This window comes from Panthera leo, chromosome A2 (genome assembly GCF_018350215.1).
Source record: "Panthera leo isolate Ple1 chromosome A2, P.leo_Ple1_pat1.1, whole genome shotgun sequence".
Classification (NCBI taxonomy): Eukaryota; Metazoa; Chordata; class Mammalia; order Carnivora; family Felidae; genus Panthera; species Panthera leo.
In genome coordinates, this window is record NC_056680.1 from 167,489,693 (window position 1) to 167,510,431 (window position 20,739).

The 20,739-nt window shown below is 47.6% G+C and overlaps 1 protein-coding gene across 13 annotated transcripts in view; it reads right to left on the reverse strand.

Moving 5' to 3' along the window:
* Positions 1–14,633: 14,633 nt before the first annotated feature.
* The window catches only part of ESYT2 (extended synaptotagmin 2), an 81,219-nt gene continuing 75,113 nt past the window's right edge, over positions 14,634–20,739 (reverse strand). For all 13 annotated transcript variants that reach the window (XM_042927264.1, XM_042927261.1, XM_042927262.1 and 10 more), the window contains 4 exons: positions 20,119–20,250; positions 18,369–18,474; positions 17,513–17,562; positions 14,634–17,416 (listed from right to left, as the gene is read on the reverse strand). In XM_042927264.1, coding sequence (XP_042783198.1) covers positions 17,371–17,416; positions 17,513–17,562; positions 18,369–18,474; positions 20,119–20,250 — 334 coding nt within the window. In that variant the 3' untranslated portion in view covers positions 14,634–17,370. The remainder of the gene's footprint in view (positions 17,417–17,512; positions 17,563–18,368; positions 18,475–20,118; positions 20,251–20,739) is intronic.

Here is a 20,739-nt window from a genome sequence, read left to right on the forward strand (position 1 = left end):
CGCCCGCCTGCGCGTCATCACGCGCCGCTCTCGCGAGAGCCGGGCACACCTGGGCGGGGCCGCCGGAGGGCGCGCTGCACGCCCCGCCCCGCCCCGCCCAGCGGCGTCCCGACCACGCCCTACGCTGCATACCCCGCCCCGCCCTGCCTTGCTCTGAGCGCGGGCCCCGCCCCAGGCCCCTCCCGCTCTCCCGGTCCCGCCCTGCGTTTTCTTGCTCCGAGCTCGGGTCCAGGCCTTGGAAGGCCACTGCCCGCCCGGGCCACGCCCCTCCCACGGGAGAGCAGATCTGGCTTGTTTTTATATTTATTTACTTTTTAAAGTTTATTTTGAGAGAGAGCGTGAGCCGGGTAGGGACAGAGAGAGAGGGAGAGAGAGCGAGAATCCAGAGTAGGCTCCTCACTGTCAGCGCAGAGCCCCCACACAGGGCTGGGACTCAGGAACCGTGAGATCATGACCTGAGCTGAGATCAAGAACCAGACACTTAACTGACTGAGCCACCCAGGCGCCTCTCTGTATGCTAATTTTTAAAAAGTGTTTATTTTGAGAGAGAAACTCCCAAGCAGACTGCACTGTCAGCACGGAGCCAGCCCAATGTGGGGCTCAGGAACCGTGAGATCATGACCTGAGAAGAAATCAAGAGTCCAACTCTAAACAGAATGAGCCACCCAGGCACCCCTGGCTTTTTTTAGTCTGAAAAATAAATGTGTATTATCAGTGGCTTAAATGGCTGAAATGACTGCAATATCAACATAATTATAAAGATTGACTTTTAGAAACGGTCACATCACTATAAATATCCAATGGAATCAATACTCTAGCAACTGGTCACCTGGTCTTCCTGAAGTGTTTACAGCCAGTCTCCCAAATTAGGCAATCAATCCTAGCATAAATCTGTTTTTGCTAGAAGTTTCTGTGGGTCACATCTCCAGCAAGATACAGATTTCTTAAATATTTTGTGGCCATAAAGCTCTAGATTTTAAAACTTTTACATTTATTAGGGATACAAAGAGATCAAAACCATATAAAAAATTATAAAAGTTTTGACAAGTACTTGTAAAACTATACAATTTTGTTGAAACACATCTCAATGCTATGGTTAAGACTTTTTTCAGTTAACTCATGTTTCCAAGGATGAATATTCTATTCTGATTTTTTGTGTTTATAGACGTAAATATTGAGAAAATTTGTTCACATAAACAAATGAAAGAAAAAATGGGATGAATGGGTTGCTCGGTCAGTTAAGTGTCCAACTCTTGGTGTTAGCTCAGGTCATGATCTTGTAGTTTGTGGGTTTGAGCCCCTTGTTGGGCTGTGTGCTGACAGTTCAGAGCCTGCTTGGGATTCTCTCTCTCTCTCTCTCTCTCTCTGCTCCCCTCCCGCTCTCTCTCAAAATAAATAAATAAACTTAAAAAAATGAAAAAAATTAATAGTAATGACACTCTATTCCTTGAACATACTTTAGTTAAATGCCAAAAGTCACATACTGATCACAAACATATCATCAATTTTTTTCTTTACATTTTATATTTATGTATTTTTTAAAAATCCATTCGTGAAAAAGGAGCCAGGTGTTGGTTTCCTACAGGGGGAATGTTCTCATGGAGGAACCTAAGGCTAAGCTGGCCGACGTCATTTCTTGTTCTTTAATGGATTCTGCGGTGCCACGCTTGTCCTGTCAGGTCCAGGAACCTCATTCAGTGAACGCAAAGTCCTCTTCGGACCGCCCGGCTCGTTGCTGAGCATCGTCAATCAAATCAAGGCCCTGCCATCCCTCTGGACCTCGCTGTCCACTCCCCGGAAGCTTTGATTTTGTCAGATCCGCACAGACCCAGAGCTCTACCCCCATCAATTCTTTTATTTTAATTTGTATCAGCTAATAAGTTGATTGGGCTTTCCTTCAATTTTTGGTGAAAGCAAAGACTTTCAACACCTGAAATTCAAAATACGTTTTTATCCAGTCACTTGGAGTCATTCACTTTCTTAGTTTCTAGAAAGTTTGCCAAAAATCTTTGCCCACGTACATTCAGTCACTATTCATTACAGTGTATTGTTTACTCTTTCATTTTAAAGGCGTTTTTGTTGATATTATTTTTTAACATAAAAGCTTTTATCTCCTGATTTACATATTTTTCCCTTGGAGTTTCCTCATCCATACAATGGGGGCTGGGATGGTCTGAGTGAGTGAAGCGCTGGGAGGCCATTCCCACAATGCATGAACGTGCCTTTCCTCAACAGAATGAATCCCAGGCCTCCTCCAAACCCCGTACAACTTCACTCTGTCTTCAACCCTGTCGTGTGACGCAGCCTCTGAACCGTCCTCTCCACCAGCCCTGTCTGCGCCTCTGTGTCAAGACTATGCCCTGTTCAGCCCTACGTCCTAAGTCTGGCACTTTGTTTGTTTGTTTGTGTGTTTGTTTGTAAGCTCCACGCCCAACATGGGGCTTGAACTCACAACCTCAAGACCAATAGTCCCATGTTCTGCCTGAGATAGCCAGGCTGCCCCTGGCACATTTTAGATGTTTGAAGAAAATGTTTTCTGAATAAATGAACGAATGAGGTGTGAGGGTGATCTCCCTTCCCACGTGGTAAGGTTCTAAGGCCCCATGGCAAGGCAATATAAACTAAGCCTGAAGCCGTTGGGGACGGAACATATAGGCTAAAATAATATTTCAATAAAGGACCAGCTGTAAAATTCAGGGTTTTTTTAAATTTTGTATTGGGCAAATAACATAAATCGCATTGTTCAAATTCAAAGGAAACCACTCTTACCACTTTCCTGAGTATCCTTCCAGAATATTTCTGGAAGAAAACACAAAATTTGTCACTTCATTATAATATTTATAACCAGGAAAATAACCTAAACAAGAGGACATCACTGGCTAGGAACTTGAACATGGGGCTGATGAGAAGGAGCATTTCACGGTTGTTCTGGGTGGAGCAGAGCACAGGGCCAGCCCTCAGAGCTGGACGCCCTCCAGCCCCTGAGTCACTGATTCCAAGAAAGAGGGAGGGTTCGTGACTAATCAAGAGGCAGCTGCAGAAACATTTCCTTCCTTTTTGTGGTTTTATACTATAGCGTCTCTAAAAGTAAAAGTTGAACTTGGGAAATGTGGATGTGGATATTCGAACAACAATTAAAGAAAAAGCAGAAGTCATTGGAAGCTCAGGGCCCACCCTTGCCCTCTACCCGTGGGAACTGGGCCAACAGGCCCCACAGGGCACCTGCCGGGCCTGGATTGAGTGACCCCTTAGGGGAGCCCTAGGGGTGGCAGGGGACAGCTGGCTGCCCCTATGCGTGCTGTGAAAGCTCCTGGGTGCACATACGAAAAGAAGTATGAACCCCACCTCATACCATTCACAGAAATTCACTCAAAGTGGATCAGAGACCCCCATTAAAGCTAAAACCATAAAATGTCTATAGAGGGCGCCTGCGTGGCTCTGTCCTTTGGCGTCCCACTCTGGATCTCAGCTCAGGTCTTGATCTCAGGGGTGTGACTTCAAGCCCCACATTGGGCTCCGTGCTGGGCCTGAAGCACGTGCTGGGCCTGTTGTTAAAAAACAACAAACAAAAACTAAAGTGTCTATATATGTCTTTCCTCTTCCTTCTCCTTCTAAACAATGTCCCTGGAACAATTTGCTCTTCAGGAGACCCTGACCATCACCAAACCTTTCCTTGCAAGCCTTCAGTGCTTTCTCCTTGCTTTAGGAAAAACACCAGGGTGCCCGGCCCTTGCCTGCCTCCTCAGCCTGGGCTGCGCCCCTTTCTGACTTGTCCGTTCCTGGGGACCCCGCAGGGTCCCTCACTCAGTGCCTTCACCCCACCTGCCTGAACCCTCCCTTCCCCCTCACTGCCCATGGCTCACATGCCCTGCAGAGCTCAGCTAGTGTAATTTCCTCCTAGACACAGAACTCCGCCCACGGAACACAGCATACAGTAGGCGCTCACTGAATGCATGGAAGAATGTGTGTCCACGGGGCTTGGCGGTGACCCTACTGAGGCCCCTTGTGGAGCTGAAAGAGAAATCAGACACAGCCGGTGTCCAATTCGCAGGAGGAAAGGTGTCATCATGAGCAGGGCCCACCCTTTTGAGTGTCCCCAGGATGTCATTCACATTTGGCTAAACCTACCAGCAACTTCTGTTAAACATGTGGCCCCTGACCCCTTAGTCAGGAACCAATGCCCTTTCCTTTCTTTCTTTCCTTTTAATATTTACTTATTTATTCAGTGAGAGAGAGAGAGCATGAGCAGGGGTGGGGCAGAGAGAGAGGGAGAGAGAGAAGCTGAAGCAGGTTCCTCGCTGTCAGCGGGGCTCGATCTCAGGAACCGTGAGATCATGACCTGAGCCGAAACCAAGAGTCGGCCACTTAACTGACTGAGCCACGCAGGCGCCCGAATACATTTAATCTTTTTTTTTTTTAATGTTTATTTTTGAGAGGGGGGAAGGCAGAGAGAGAGGGAGACACAGAACCCGAAGCAGGCTCCAGGCTCCACACGGACAGCACAGAGTGGGACACGGGGCTCGAACTCACAAACCTCCAGATCGTGACCTGGGCCTCACGCTCAACCAGCTGAGCCACCCAGGCACCCCACATTTAACCTTAATAACAATGATTTAAAAGTAATTATTTTGCTGTATTAATTAATTAATTTATTTATTTTAATTTGCTCATTTTTGAGAGAGGGGGGAGAGAGCAGGCACACGCCTGTGCATGTGCTCAGGCAGGGAAGGGGCAGAAAGAGGAGGGCAGACGGAGGGTCTGAAGCAGGCTCTGCGCTGACAGCAGACAGCCCAACAGCCCGACATGGGGCTCAAACCCACAAACCGCAAGATCATGACCCGAGCCGAGGTCGGACACCAACTGACTGAGCCACCCAGGCGCCCCTATTTTGCTGTCTTTACATTTAACTGTGCTGGTTTAGAAATCACCTCAGTCCTTTCCTCATCCTGAGAAGTCTGTAGAACATGCTGGTGGGATCTGCCTATATTCCTGCCACCCCGGCTTCATAACCAGCCCTGAGACCGTGGGTAAATCATTTTCTCTGAGAGCCTGGTTCTTCTCCTGCGGGAGAGGTAGCGCTAAGATCGCTAGTGGCTCCTTCCAGCTCTAAACTTGTACAAGATGTGCCGAAACGAAGGAAACGGCACATCAAACCTCTAAAAGCCTCAGCGTGTTGCCGTGGCTACGGTGCCGCCCGGTGGGACTGAGGCCCCTGAGGTGAGAAAAGGCGTCAGTCAGCCTGCTGTCCAAGGACTGGCCAGGTGACCCCTAGCGGATTCTCATGTCATATTTCCTTTCTCACATGAAGACACACACTTGAAGGGCAATTTTGGTCACAACGCATGCTTCCACTCACTTCCTCCACTCCACACAGCTCTGAAAGATGAGATTTAAAGAGGAAACAAAGAATGCATAGCTGTGCCCCACGGAGCATACGTGGAACAGGATCCTGAGGACATGGGTTTGCAGTCAGCAGACAGGCAGGTGCGTCCAGAGGGCAAAAGGGCTATGCGTGCACCACAGAGAACAGAGACCAGGTCTGGGCTCACTGCCCACAGCCAAGGGCCAGCTGGACCTGTTTGTCCAGGAAAAGACGCTGACAAGCTCAGAAAGCTGGTACCTATGGCACAGTTAATAGGGAGCCACGGGCCAAGACGTAAGCTTGGGACCAGCAGCTACAGCAAGTCCCCTCTCACTTGGATGCAGGAGCCGTTGTCTCAGATCTCAAGTATCACCAGGGAGTGTGGTCTCGGAATGTCCTTTAAGACCTGCTCCGGACCAGGGATTAGGAGGGCAAAGATTGGGGAGGGGGTAGGATGAGCTTAGTTGCCCCCCAAATAATCAATATTCTGTAGACCATCTTCTCTGGCCTCAGTGCATTTAAATTAGTAACCAACAGCAAAAAGGTAAGGGAAAACATTCTTGGACACTTAAAAATGTCCTGAGAAACTCGTGGAATAGAGTCGGTCCCAGTGGAGATTAGAACACACTTGGATCTAAACGGCAGGGAAGGTACTTACCACACTTGGGAAGTGAAGCTACAGCAGGTGTTGCTCGCTTCACTGAATAAATATAAACCTTTTAAAAGAAATACTGAAAATAAGTTCGATGTTGACTCTAGGAGCTAGGAAAAGAGCAGCTCAGGAAACCTGAGGTAGATAGAAAGGAAGCAAGCAGATTCTGATACAAAAATGAGAAACAGTTGGTGTAATAAACTAAAAAGTAGGGTCTTTACAAAACCAATAAAGTAAACTGACTTCTAGTAGGGTTCCATAATCAAGAAAAAATAGAGGATACAAATAAATAATATTAGGGGCGCATGGTGGCTCATTCAGTTAAGCGTCTGACTTCAGTTCGGGTCATGATCTCACAGTTTGTGGGTTCGAGCTCCGTGTCGGGCTCTGTGCTGACAGCTCGGATCCTGGAGCCTGCTTCGGGTTCCGTGTCTCCCTCTCTCTCTGCCCCTCTCCCACTCATGCTCTGTTTCTGTCTCTGAAAAATAAATTCATGTTAAAAAAATTTTAGTAAAGAAAACAAATAAACAATATTAGGAAATTAAAAGAAAATGCAGCTATGATATATAATAGAAATATTAAATTCATAGAAATATTTTTGCAATAAATTTGAAAGCATAAAGTGGATACTCTTCAAAACTGATTTGGTAAGAAATAAACACATAAACTAATACAAAATTTTGAAACAAATTTTAATCGAAATCTCCCTATTCAAAGGGTAATGGTTCAGAAAATTTTATAGGCAAGTTTCACTAGCTTTTCAAGAAACAGATGATCGCTATCTATACAAATTGTTTCCGAGAACAGAACAAAAGGAAAAAAAGACTCACCTCACAGGACCACAATCCCAAATAAACCATGTGCACGCAAGCCTTGCCTCAGGCTCTGCTTTCAGGGGAACCTAGGCTCAAACTCAGTTTGAGAAGATGATCTTGGAAGATCTAAACGTACCCACACATGCACATCCACACGTGGGTATGCAGACACATACGCACACATGTGTGTGACATGACACACAAACACGCAAGTGCACCCACACACAATACACGTGTATGCAGACACACGTGGCATGCACATACAAACATGTGTGTGCACACACAATACACATGTGTATGCACATGCGACATGTACATACAAACGCGTGTGTGCATGTGCACACATAATACACAGGCGTACGCACACACACGACGTAGATACAAATGTGTGTGCATGCGCACACGCATAGCACACATATGTATGCACACACATGCATGTGACAGGCACATGCAAACACACATGGGCACACACATAATACACATGTGTGTGCAGATACACGTGCATGGCATGCACATACAAACACGCATGCGCAAAACAATACACGTGTGCAGAAACACGTACACACATGCATGTGAAATGCACATACAAGCACACATGGGCACACACATAATACACGTGTGTAAAGATACGTGTGTGTGGCATGCACAAACACGCATGTGCACACACAATACACATATGTATGCACACACGTGTGGTACATACAAACACGTGTGTGCATGAGCACACACAGTACCACGTGTATGCAGACACATGCACATGACACACAAACACGCATGTGTGCGCATACATAATACCACATGTGTGTGCAGACATGTGTATAGATGTGCATGTGGCATGCACATACAAACACACGTGTGTGCACACACCCACATCATACACACATCGGCACCTCACACGCACGCACACACATCACTCACAACCACACATATATGTGCATACATGCTCACAATCACACAGAACATAAATGCATGTGTGCATACACAAAACACACATGCATGCATCTGCACACATGTGTACACACGTACATATATATACACAACACACATGGATATATGCACACACTCACACGCACACGTGTCAAGTAATAAACATACCTGCACACACAACACGCACATACACCCATGTGCCCATGTACTCCCAGTGTACACACAACACACATGTGTGCCCACTCACATGTGCATGCACGCACACTTTTGCACACATACTCGCACACACACTCGCGCAGGCGCTGGCATACGTATACGTTTGGCTGCTTCCTCACTGACCTGCATACCGCCTTATACATAGTGTGTGTGTACATAAACGTCGCTGGCTGGAGAGCATTATCACAGCCTGGCCTTCCTTTGTATTTGGAGAAAGTCAACAAGATGCTGCATAGGTTTACATTCTCAAAGAAGAGGAGTATATGAGTGTACAACAAAAAGTTCCCCAAAGCTATTTCCTACACTTGACCAGAAAGAACGAGCAGACTTTACTAGCTCCTGTGGCCCGGGAGCTCTCCTTTGCCGGGTCCAGACCCTCACGTTCAGGGTGTGGAACCAAACAAATGCAGTCACTTGTGTCCGGGACGAGATGGCGACGGTCAAGGCACATAAAGGAAATGAAACCTAAGCTTACAAGAGTTGACAGCCCTTCTCAGAAATCAGTAGAAGACATTACCAGTTCCCGAAGGCCAAGTCTGTCCACACCATCTCTGGGCTTCCTTGCCCCCCGACTGAGCTCCCCTGATACAAATAAGAAAGAAGGCCACTAGGCAACTGCCGAAAAAGCCAAATCAGTGGCCCGTTTACCTCATCAAAACCCCCGTGTCCGTGAGCAACTTGAGACTCACTGCTCCCGGGGCCTTGAGGTCCCCAGCTTGCAGGTCGAAAGCCTGGCAAAAGCTCTTCTCCCTGCCTTGTTTTATTCAGTACGCAGAGTTTGGTTTTCGACAAGGGTGTCCGCACGTTAGGGGCGGTGTGACGGACACTTCACCACACCGTCTCCGGGCAAGGTTTTGGAAGAACCGTTGCATAGAAAGCGACCCAAGAAGCTTCTGGTGTTATGTTTTCTTTAAGTTACGCGTAGAGTTGAGGCTCATAACTGAGAGTCGAAGCAGCCTGTGCAGAACTGGACAAGCAAAAGGGAACCTTGGCCAAAGCGGAGAGGTGTCTTCGTATTGAGTATTTGTAAGAAAGAGGAAAGAGAATTCGACACGAGAGAAGCCAGTCTCCATCACCCTGAGATGAGGTTACACAGGGGGCTGCAGTTTTGGTTTTTTTGTTTTGCTGTGGTTTCTTTTTGTCTTATTTTGTGTGTGTTTTAGTTAGAGAACCGCCATTAAAAGCTCTTTCATTATGGACACAGACCCCACATCGCTGGCGAAGCGATCCCTAGCACGATAGGATTGACCCTCCCCGTTTCATCCAGCGGGGTGAAGGTTCTAGGAAAGTGTGTGTTCTTACAAGACGGGACACTGAGGCCAGCCTGCACGGTGTGGCCCTTGACCCCGTCATCACGTTCGAGGAGAGCCCACGCTGGGACGGCTCTGGTGTGACCTGGCTGGTCTGCGGTGTCCTCGGGTGCCATCATTTAAAGCAGAGCGAGCCAGGCTTCAGAAAACGTGCATGGCGGGTGCTGGTGGAGAGCACCCGGGGGGATCAGAGGTTCCCTCTGGGAAGAGTCGTGGAGGGAGGGAGGGTGGCTCTTTGGACCTAGGAGCCCCTCGCACCCGCAGGCCGGGACCCTCAGGCAGAAGGTGCCGGTCGCGGACACATCTGTGGCGGGGCTGTGAGCGGGCTCCCACAGGCCGCGTGGGAAGCTCCCGGCCGACCGAGTGCTCGCCCACTCTGTGTGTGACCTTCCAGTCCCCAAGGCCTGACCAAACCGTCGTAAGAGACGTCGCATCGTCTTTCACAAACATAACGCGGAGTGGGAGAAGCCGGACGCGCCCACACGCCCACCGCGAGCTCCGAACCGACTGAGCCGATCTGTAGGCCAGGCCTCGGGTGGAGCCGCCTCGCGGGTGTGGCCGCATCGCGGGGGGGGGGGTTGGGGGGGGGGTTGGGGGGGGGGTGCCGGGGCGATGCTCGTCTTTGCTGTGGCGCGGCTCACACAGGACTCCGCGTGTGAACAGTCCAGGCAGGACGGTGAGGGTTTGCGCACGTTTCTGTACGTATTTTATACTATGATGAACAAAAGTGAGAGCAAACTGTGTTGGGCTGTGGAGGCTGCGAATCCTCAGCAAGGCTGGGGGCGGGGGAGGGGGGTTGCTGGAAGTGACCCCCGGAGGAAGGCCGGGCAGACGCACGGCCGCAGGCAGGGCAGGCAGCGGCCCGCATACCAGCCCCCTCCCCAGGCGTGTGGGGAAGGCGTTGGCGCTCTTGTCCTTGGACAGACCGGGAGGGACGCCACACCAGGAACTCAGGAAAGTCAGGCCGGTGGGGGCCGTGCCTTGGGAACGCGTGTGACCAGACAGCGTAAGGCTGTGGCAGGCCTAAATGGGGTGGCGCCCATGCAGGCAGCAACCCTGGGGGACAGAGCGGCTACAGCGACACGTGCTTGCTGCCTGTCACGCGCCGGCCCTCCATGCGGGTCCCGTCTCCTTTTTTCCTCTACACCACCTTCCACACAAGTACTATGGCCGTGCCTACTTTGCAGATGGGAAGCTGGAGGCACAGAGACCTCTCTGACTTGCCCTAGTGTAAGGGCTAACGCTTAGCTTAAAAGATAACAACTTTGTTCTGACACTGAAGGTCAAAAGATAACCTTGCTTTTACTCTTGTAAATCATACTTCATACTCTTGTGAATCAGGCTTTACCAATGAAGGAAACAAAAGCTCAAAAAAGAGCATCGGAGACAAGGTCAAGGAGATCCACTGGTTGCAACTTAGCGGCAGAAAGTCTAAAATCATCACCTCATTCATAACTGTTTCTGACTCATCTGGCAACTGTTTCTAACTCATCTGGGAACTGTTTATCTGTTCTGTTCCCAGATAATGACAAAACGATGTGATCGGCTTTAAAAACTCTGTACCCCGGCTGTTCAGGGCCACACTCTTATCAAGAGTATTGGTCCCGATCGGTCGGCCTTGCCTCTCATTGTAATAAACTTTGTTGCAACTGTCACTGGTGCCCGTAGCATTCTATTTCAGGAGTCGTGTGGATGCAACACTAGGTCACACAGGGCCAGGAGTGGGGTCTGAACGTGGGCAGTCTCTGAGCCATGTTCCCAACCACTGGGCCGCATTCCTTTCCAGACTCAAGATACTTCGAGTACAGGGAGCAGGGATTATCCAAAGAAATCCATAAATTACAGAGCGGTCGTAAATAAATGCATGCAAACACGAAAAAGTGACATTAACTCCTTCAGTGCTTCTCGGAGGGCAGGCAGGCTAGTGACAATTTTTTTTTTTTTTTTAAATCTGGGAGTACCTGTTTTTCCAACATCTTTGAAGGACTGTTTTGTCCGACAGGGGACACTTGGCTGCCAGGCTCCCTTCCAGCCTCTGTGTCTGTGCCCCCCCCCCCCCCGCGCCGGCCTGCACGGCCTGTGGTGAGGACCAGCGGTTATCTTACAGAGGAGTCCTGCACGAGAAGGGTCTCTCTCGCTCTCAGACTGTCCTGGCCAGTTTGACCATGAAGTGCCTCGGCCAGACCCCCTCACGTGGCTCTTACGTGGCGTGCGTGTGTCGCCGTCCGGTTCGGGCAGGATCTCCCAAGAGTTCTATCTGGCCCTGTTCGCCACCCCCCACCCCGAGACTCCCTCCTGCGGGCGTCTCTGTTCCCCATACATGGTCTGTTGGCCTGCCTCCAATCTGTTGATTGCTCAAATCTACAGTTGAGTTCCTTTAGTAAGTTTGTATTTCATTTATTATAAACTCCAGAATTTCTGTTTAGTCCTTTTAATAATTTCTCTCTTTCCTGATACTCTTTATTATTCTCACACTTGCCTTGACTTTGTTTCTTTGAGCATATTTGTAAGCTGATTCAAGGTCTCTGTCCACTTGGGCCCAACATCTGGGCTTCCCGAGGGACGGTTTCCACGGACCGCTCTCCCCCAGTACAGCCCATCCTTTACCACTGCTTTTACACGTCTTACGGCTTTCTGTTGAAAACCGGACATCTAAAATAATAATAGTGTGACAACTCTGTAAACGAGATCCCTCTCCTTCGACTTTGTCTGGCTTAGCAACTTTCTTGGGCTAAGTTTCCGAAAGCTGCCTTGTCACGTGCTGCCTCCGAGGTCTCTGCTCAGCTGGCCGTGTAGCTCAGCTAAGCACTTGGGGACAGATTTCCTCAGATGCGTAGGGACCGGGCCTTCTCCGTGCACAGCTCTGCAGATGCCCACCCCCTCCTGGTGCCCCAGGGATGCCGGGTTCTTCAAAACCCTCTGTGCACATCTCATTTCCTAGACTTCTCTTTCAACTGTCTCGCCAACCTGGTACACTGCCCCCAGCAGCCGCCATGGTGCGGAACTGCCACTGATGGGTTTTGATACGGTTTTCCCAGGAGCCAGACGGGCCAACCGGCTCCCTGACGATGCGGCTTTCAGGGGCAGCTCTAAACTCACTCTGTGCCCTCCCTGCTTGGCCGCAGTTCCCACTGCTATTGTAGCCCCCAGGCCGCTGCGTGACTTTTCCTCATTATATTTCCCTTTTTAAAGTGATCTCCACACCCAGTTTGGGGTTCGAACTCACGACCTGAGATCAGGAGTCATACACGCCGCTGACTGAGCCAGCCGGGCGCCCCTCATTACATTTTCTAGGAGCTACTAATCGTGTATGAGACACAGAGATTTATGTTTTTATGACTGGCCTCTTATTAAGTACTTGCTGGTAAGTTTTCAGGTTATTTTCTTAGGTTTTACAGGCAGACAATCTTGTATTTGAAAATGACCTCTGGGGCGCTTAGGTGGCTCAGTCGATTTGGGTGTCTGACTTTGGATCAGGTTATGATCTCACGGTTTGTGAGTTCGAGCCCCGCGTCCGGCTCTGTGCTGACTGCTCAGAGCCTGGAGCCTGCTTTGGATTCTGTCTCCCTCTCTCTCTGCCTCTCCCATACTTGTGCTCTTTCTCTCAAAAATAAAGTGTTAAAAAAAAAAAAAGAAAGAAAAAAGACTTCCTCCATACAAAATGTAACCTCTCTTTTCTTTTCATATCACATTGCCCAGGGTTTCCAGAATAACACCAAAAAAGGTAGACCTCCTGGCTCCTTCCCTACGTTTGTGCTCAACTGTTGCTCAGATGATTATACTGTTGGCTTTTTGTTGCAGTATTTTTCTTTTCCACGTTTGTCAGTACCTTTCTCTTTAGACTTTACTAAAAACTGTCAATAGGTGTTTGTCTTTAAGTGGAAACTTAAGACAAATTAATGTTAAGGTTGTGCCAGACTTTAGCCTTAGTTTATTCAGCATCTGATCGTTCACAGTGATAAGCAACTAGAAAAAGATTTAGGTGACACCCTTACGATCTGTGCCCTTGAGAGCTGACAGCGCAGCCAGAAATGGTTTTCAATAAAGCAGAACCACGGGCGCCTGGGTGGCTCAGCGGGTTAAGCGTCAGTCTTTTGAGTTCGGCTCCGGTCGTGATCTCACCTTCGTGTCGGGCTCTTCGTTGACAACATGGAGCCTGCTTGGGATTCTCTCTCTGCCCCTCTCCCATCCTTTCTACCTCTCAAAAATATGCTGTAAAAAAGATAAAGCAAAGCACTGCAGTGATGCTAAGTCTATGACTGGAAGCAGCACAGTGCTGAGAGGCCTTGTAACGGGGGCAGGGGGTGTTGGTTCGGGACACCCGGGGAAATCCACTCCAAGCCAGGAAGTGAAGGGCAGTGGGAGTCAGCTAGGCCAGGGGCAGGGGAAGGGCAGGTTTGGGGTACTGATGGGAAGGAGGGTGGGAAGTCTGTGGAACCGAGAGGAAGCGTCAGGGGTGGGCGGCACCGTGGAAGGAAATACGGCTGGGAAGGCCTCAGGGCGTGGTATGCTGGGGGGGGGGGGGGGGCTTTATTCCAAGAGCAAGGGAGAGCGGTAGTGAGTTAGAGACGTGTTTTCAAAGACCGCCCGGCCTGCGGCATGGAGGGTGCAGGGGGAGGGGCCACAGCTCCAGCGCTGGGGGTGGCAGGCAGCACGGGCAGGGCCGTGGGCTCCTAGCAAAGCGGACGTCTTCTCGACTTGAACCGAAGGGCCTGGGGTCTGCACGTGGGAGGGAGGCAGAGGGACGGCCGAGGTCTCCACCTCAAGCTCCCGGACAGACACCGGCAGCCGGACAGAAACACCGCGGGCCCCTCAGTGCAGAGGGCTAACAAGGAGGCGCCGGGTTAGCGGGTGTTGAGCCCAGCGGCAGAGTCTGCGTTGCAGACATCAACGTGGACACCAAGTTGTCGAGGGCTGTCAAGCAGAATGCAGAGTAAACATTAAAAGAGGGACTGGGACTAAAACTTGCGTCCATCCGCATTTACGGTGAGGGCCAGGCGTGTGGCCGCGGGCGCCCCGCGGCGGGGGGGGCTCCTCCCGGGCTCCCCCTCCTGCCTCAGCCAGCCTCTCGTCCGCTCTTCTCAGGACTCCGCTTACAAAGCGCACAAAAAGACCGTCGTTTTCTACTCGCGATGGCCTTTCAGACGAGTGTTTCCAAGCCTCCGAGTCCAAGGCAGGCAGAGAAGAGCCAAGATGGGAACAAGAGGACGAGTATCAGCGACCTGATGTTCCTCTGAAAATGAAAGAACTCACAAATAGCGTGTATAAAGAATCTACTTACTACTTTTCAAGTTATTTGACCACACGTTAAAAATTTCATTTCAAAAGACAAAGGAAAAACAAATCACAAGTGAGCTAACGTAAGAGTTTATTGAATAAATACATGCACTGTCATGTAAAATTAGTTGATCAAAAAGGACATTCTCTAATAACAATTAAAAAAAGCCCTCCGCCGTTTTCCATCTGCAGTGGCGGACAGCCCGAGTATAAACGCGCATATACGCTGGTCTCCACTGAGCTTCGGTTCCTGAAGAAAAAGGGCTGACCTCCTGACGAACACTATCTCGTAGCACAGAACAGAGTTGCCGTGAGTACAGCAACGATCTGGAACTTGGAAACACCGGCGTCACACTTCCATACGCTAAGGCACAGGAGAAGCAACCCACATGGACAAACAGAACTCAAATCTGTGTAAGTTAATTTTCCTCCCGTTGATTCGGCTCAATACAGAGAAGTTAACGTTCCCTTTTCCTAGACGAATCGGTCATTAAGGAGCAGGGATGCCGATCTGGGGACCCTGGAGTGCGGAGTCCGGCCGTGAGCGGAATTCTCAGTCCTTCCCACGGAATACCACAGCTTCCCACTGACCGCTCATTTGGCCGTGAAGGACAGAATCACACCTGGAAAGGTTTGTTTGTTTTACGTCCTCAGAATCGTCCCTTTCCTTCTAAAGAGAAGGAAGCCCGCTGCCAAGGTCCATCTCCAGGCTCCTCCGTCCCTGCGGCACAAGGCGGGTGTCACGCTGCCACTGGCTTTATACTCTTCCTTGTACTTATTTTGCCTAATTGCTTAAAGCGCTGCATAAGGTGAATACATACCGCAAGGTGAGCACAAGGCAAAACCCAGATGTTCAGGATGTTGGTAAAAATTACTGGTATTGTAAATCCCAGTGAGCGGTCGTTCCCTTTTTATAGATTATGCCAGAGGCCCTTCAACAGACTCAACTGAAAAAAAATCTTCAATAAATCTAATACCATGGACCGACGACTAGGTTTATTAAGTAATTACCTGCCTTTATCGCGCTGCTAAAACACCACCGCAGTTAAATGTTTTGTGGGCACGAGTATATTCATCCATTTCCTCCTGTACATTAACATGGGAAATGGTTTATAATGAGGCTTTATAGTGAAGTTCCATCAAGTAGGAAGCAGGGAGATTACACTGGTCTTTATGATTACATGAACTGTGTTGTGAGGCTATAGGCTCCATTATATATAAACCTCCGGTTTAAAGTGTGAACTAAAAGAAGGGTAAGATCTGTTGGCAGGCAGAAGTACGCAAGGTAACAACCAGCATCCACCACAGGCACTTTGGTGTGTTTGGTCACACGGGCCGCCCACGAGTCCATGGAGGGATTCATGGTAAGATCCCCAGTTTCAACCACAAAGCTCGATTTCCCCAATGTCCTCACACATGATTTCAGAATGTTCTGATAGCTAAGGACTCATTTGCACCATACAGCTTAACATACTGAAAACTCTTTCTGTGTCCGTGCGTGTTTCTCACAGGCGAGCACGGCTTAGACACTGCCACGGAGCCTCAACCCCCAAGAGGTCTGGGACTCGAGGATGTAAAACATGCTTTTAGTAATCTAAACAGGAAAACATATTCCAAAACAGAAACCGTATAACAATATCCCAATACTGAGGTCAGTCACGGCATAAAGTGAGGAAACCCCGGAAACGGTTAATTACAATCACCAGCCGCCGTGCTGGAACCCTGTGGCCCCAAGAGTGGCCTCTGTGTTGGGCAAAAGGAAGCCAAGGCCACCTCAGGGGTTCTGTCAACCTATGATGTCACACTGACAGGTGAATGAATGAGCTGTTGGTTTAAAACAACTTCCTCCTTACCCAGATCCACCCCACAAACTCTGTGGTGACCACGTGAGCCTGTCTCTGTCTTCACAGGCTGGGAAAACACTGAAAACTAACAAACCTTATGACCGACTATTTCACAATAGCCTAACTGCTAACACTGAAAATTTGGGTTGTATTTTAGGAAGTATAACTGTGTATCTGTGTACTATTTCATGAATACATTCTATCAAGCAATTAAGACATTTCATGGAAGAAACTTCAAGTTAGTGCACCATGATGACATGACATCCTCTTAGTATTATGTATTACTCAGTTACACATTTTTCCTTAGAAGCACTTCATCTGACTTCTCAAAAATACATATTTATATTTATAAAAGTGGTAATATTTTGAATATTTTCGTCATTCGTGATGGGCAGAACTATACTTATTTAATATTTAATCTTTCAGCTTTTCTTTTTAAAAAGAAAAATACCACAAAATTGGTCACTGAGAACTTTTCCTGCAAAGACAAAATGATTATGTGTCATAAGAATTTAATAAGTCTTAGAAAAAAAATATATTTCCTTAATCCATGTTCTTCAGAGTTCAAACCAGCAGGTAGAGATTATAAAAAATAGTCTATTTACATGGCAGAGTGTACCTCAGCGATGTACAAAACAAGGCAACAGTAAAGCATATACATAGATCTGCTTCCTCGTCGATACAACGGACATACAGCCTTACGCGACACGGTAACTAACTACTACCCTATTATACGCTAGAATAACCGGCAAATACTACAGGAAATTAAACATATAAAATTTAATGATAATATTGGCCAAATATGCCTAAAACGTCAACATGTTTTATAAAACTATTAAGATATGTATAACTAAATACATTGAAATTATAAAAACAATATTGGTACGTCTGTGGGAGGGTGCGCTGCGAGCGCACGAAGGTGGTTGGCACACCGGGGGGGGGGGGGGCTCCTCGTGCCCGGCAGGGACTACGTCACCACGTGTGGTCTCGTGCCATCTTCTGTGAGGTCGTACCTAGGGGTGCATGGGGACATGACAAGAGACATGTGGTCAACCGGGGAAAGTGTTGTGGAATAGACACACGGGGCTCGTCCGTGCTGGGACACTCACCACTGGGTCCAGCCCTTGGCCAGTTCTTCGGACGCCAGACCGACCAACACCTGTGGGTTAAACGACACCTGTAACAGCGGGTGGAGCCCCGATCTCTCTGACCTCCTGCTGCCTCAGTATGGAACCCACTGTGTTATTTTGAGTCTCTCCCTGTCAATGTTTTTGACCCTGATGACCCCCCATGAATGATATGGCGATCACATCCAAGAGCTCTGCCCTGTATCCAGGACTCTCAAAGTTCGGTTATGAAGAAGGATCAGTGCTGATAATTTACAGGGATATCGGCTCACGCTCCATTAGTGCCAGCACAGTGGATCCGGATTATCTGCAAGCGGTACATAATTCAAAACTCCTCTTCCCTAACTCAGCCTCTGTGTACATTTAATGTTAAAGAATATATAATCTTATGCAAGAGTTACGTGTGAATTCTGACAAAGACCAGAATAAATTCAGAGAAATAAAGGCACTAATTTGTTAGAAAAAGAATAGTTGGTTAGTGGAGGAGGCGGAACTGCAAGAGAATATTTTCCTTCATGTTTTCTTTCAATGTGACTCAACATTTCTTTAATTAAAAAATTAATCTTTTCTTCAACTCTACGTTCACAGCATTTGTGTGAGTAACATGCCCAATAATATGATTATGTAAAAACAATGAAAATAAAGTAATTTTCAAAATGTACTCATATTTTAGATGCCATGGTCTTTCATGGTCCACTATTTTATAAATAAGCATTAATCAGAGAGGAAGTCCCCTCTCTTTCCATTGATTTAAGTATGGTCTAAAACAATGCCCTTTGGGTACGTGCTTAATGTTTATAAGATATAGGAACCGATCACGGTTATTTTTTAAACTTACTTTGCCAAGAAGCCCTTTGTCTTTGGACAGGAAGCCACCACTGTTCTTTACTGCTACATCCAGCGTCCTCCTCTGTACTTCTGGTAATGAAACGCTGAAATCAAAGCTGACACGGGAAAAAGAGGACCGCCCTTAAATTTCTCCATAATGTTGTTGTATTCTCATTATAACCAAAAAACAACCTTGCTGCTTACAAGACAGTTCTAAATGTTATGCTGTTTTTTATTATAAAATTGAGTTCTGTTCAATGTTTGGATCTGGCATTTCATGAAGACTCAAAAACAATTTTTGTTTCCCTTATTTTGCAAACATAACCGAAGACTCTGGCCTCCTAAGTATGTGAAAGGCCGTATGTAAGTGATGAATTACCGAATTCTACCCCTGAAACCAACACTGCATTAATATTACTAATTACTAACATATTAGTAACATGTCAACTAAAATTTAACTAAAAATTAAAAAAAAAATCAAATAAAACAACACTAAGTATGCGAAAGACCCTACTGCCTGTGGCTCCCTCATGTATGGGGACGGGTGTTCTTTGAATGTCTGCCCTGGGGGACTGTGGATGTAGGTAGGACCCACTGGTTTTCTCATCCAGGCCAAAAGACTAAACAGCAGTGATTACAAAGCCGGGGTGAGTGAAATAAAGAAAAGTAGTATGTGATACAGCTTCATGGAAGGGAAAAGATATGCAGTGCACTTTTTAATGGCCGAAGTCAGATGCTACAAACAAAAATGCCTCCAGGGAACCAAGTCCTCAAAGCTGGCTGGAGTTCAGCCACTGTGAGTCAGGGTCTCTGGCAAACCAGAGGGCACAGGGCCTAAGGCCCGGGAGGGATGTGGCTGGAATGTGACCAGCCTTCAGGGAGCTTCAGCAGCTAGAATCCCAGACTTGCAGGGGGCGCGGAGGGGCGTTTCCGAATCCTTAACTTTGGCTGCGGCTAAGTGAGAACACTGTCAAAATGTGCTCACACCAGGGACTGGTGCACACCTCCTGTCAGTTTCTGTCTGTGATTTAAAAAGAGTTGCTGGCGTGAACATATGAGAAACAACCAGTCCATTTAAAGATAAATGTAAACAAAAGTGACACCATTTGACTATATGATTTCCCAAAATGCTGTTGGTTTTTTTTAGCTGTAGACACTGTAACGTAAGGTAACGAGTTTGCAGACTGAAGCTCTTAAGGGTGGCGCAAGGCCCCCGGAGGTCCTCGAGGTGCTCTCTGGAGATCAGCACCGATGGCAGAAGCAGATATGACCTCTACTAAGACAGACCATTAAAGGGATCTGCGAAAATGTTAGACAATAATGCCATTCTTTTCACTTTTTTATTGTTTTGGAAACTAGTTGTTTTTCAGAAGAATGTTGTATTTTAAGATGTCATAGACTTATTATTATTTAAAATAAACTTAAAATATACTTATTGTTGAATTCTTAGTTTTTATTTATAAGTCAGAAAAATCAATAGATACAACCGCCCAGGATGGAAGTTCCGCGAGGTCCACAATCACCAGTTTCCCTTCCACAGTGTGTACAGCCTGAACTTACTATGTTTAGCCACTTCTAGACCAAGTTCAAAATGTTCATTTATTTATGTTAACAAGTCCGTGTGTGCTAATCTGGAGTTTTTTCACTGATACTTCCCAACAGTGTGTTGGTTGAAATGCATTAGTCATTCAAAGGTATTTGATCAAGCCTTTTTTAATTTCTGAATTCGACAGCCTACCCATCTTGAGTGAGCACCATACCTCTGGTCAAACACGGGGTTCAGTGTTTTCTTTGACACGTGTGTTTTTCTCCTTCCTGACCTCCTCTTGTCTGGTAACAAATACATGCGGACATAGGGGTCAGAGCCATCTTCAGAGAAGGCAATGAGATTTCTTACGACACAAACCAGAGAACACTCGATATTAGAATCTAGGAAAACGACCGTTAGCATCACGTTCAAACTTCCTACTTCGATTTATATTTATCTACACCACTGAGAAGCAGAAAGGAACAAAGTGAGTTTCTGTCCTCACCCTGTGCTATCTTGTTGGCGGACGCAACTTTCACCTCCGTTTCTTGAGCCCAGAGTTTGGGGGACATCCTGATACTTGCTCTGCTTTGAAAACGGAAGCTGTTGTTTCTAATGTCCAGCTTCTCCCAGTGGGAGGGGATGTGGTTGGCCTCACACCAAGGGAAACCCCATCCTCAGTGCTGCCAGGCTGCTCCCCCAACTCTGTGCCCTTCGTTCACCTAAACCTTTCACCTCCTTTGTGCAACCCATGCTGCTCTTCTCCTCGGACACCTGGTCTGAGCCAAACAGAGTCTGGGAGTTAATTATATGCAACCACTTCAAATTATTCACTTACCGATCAACCTGAAAA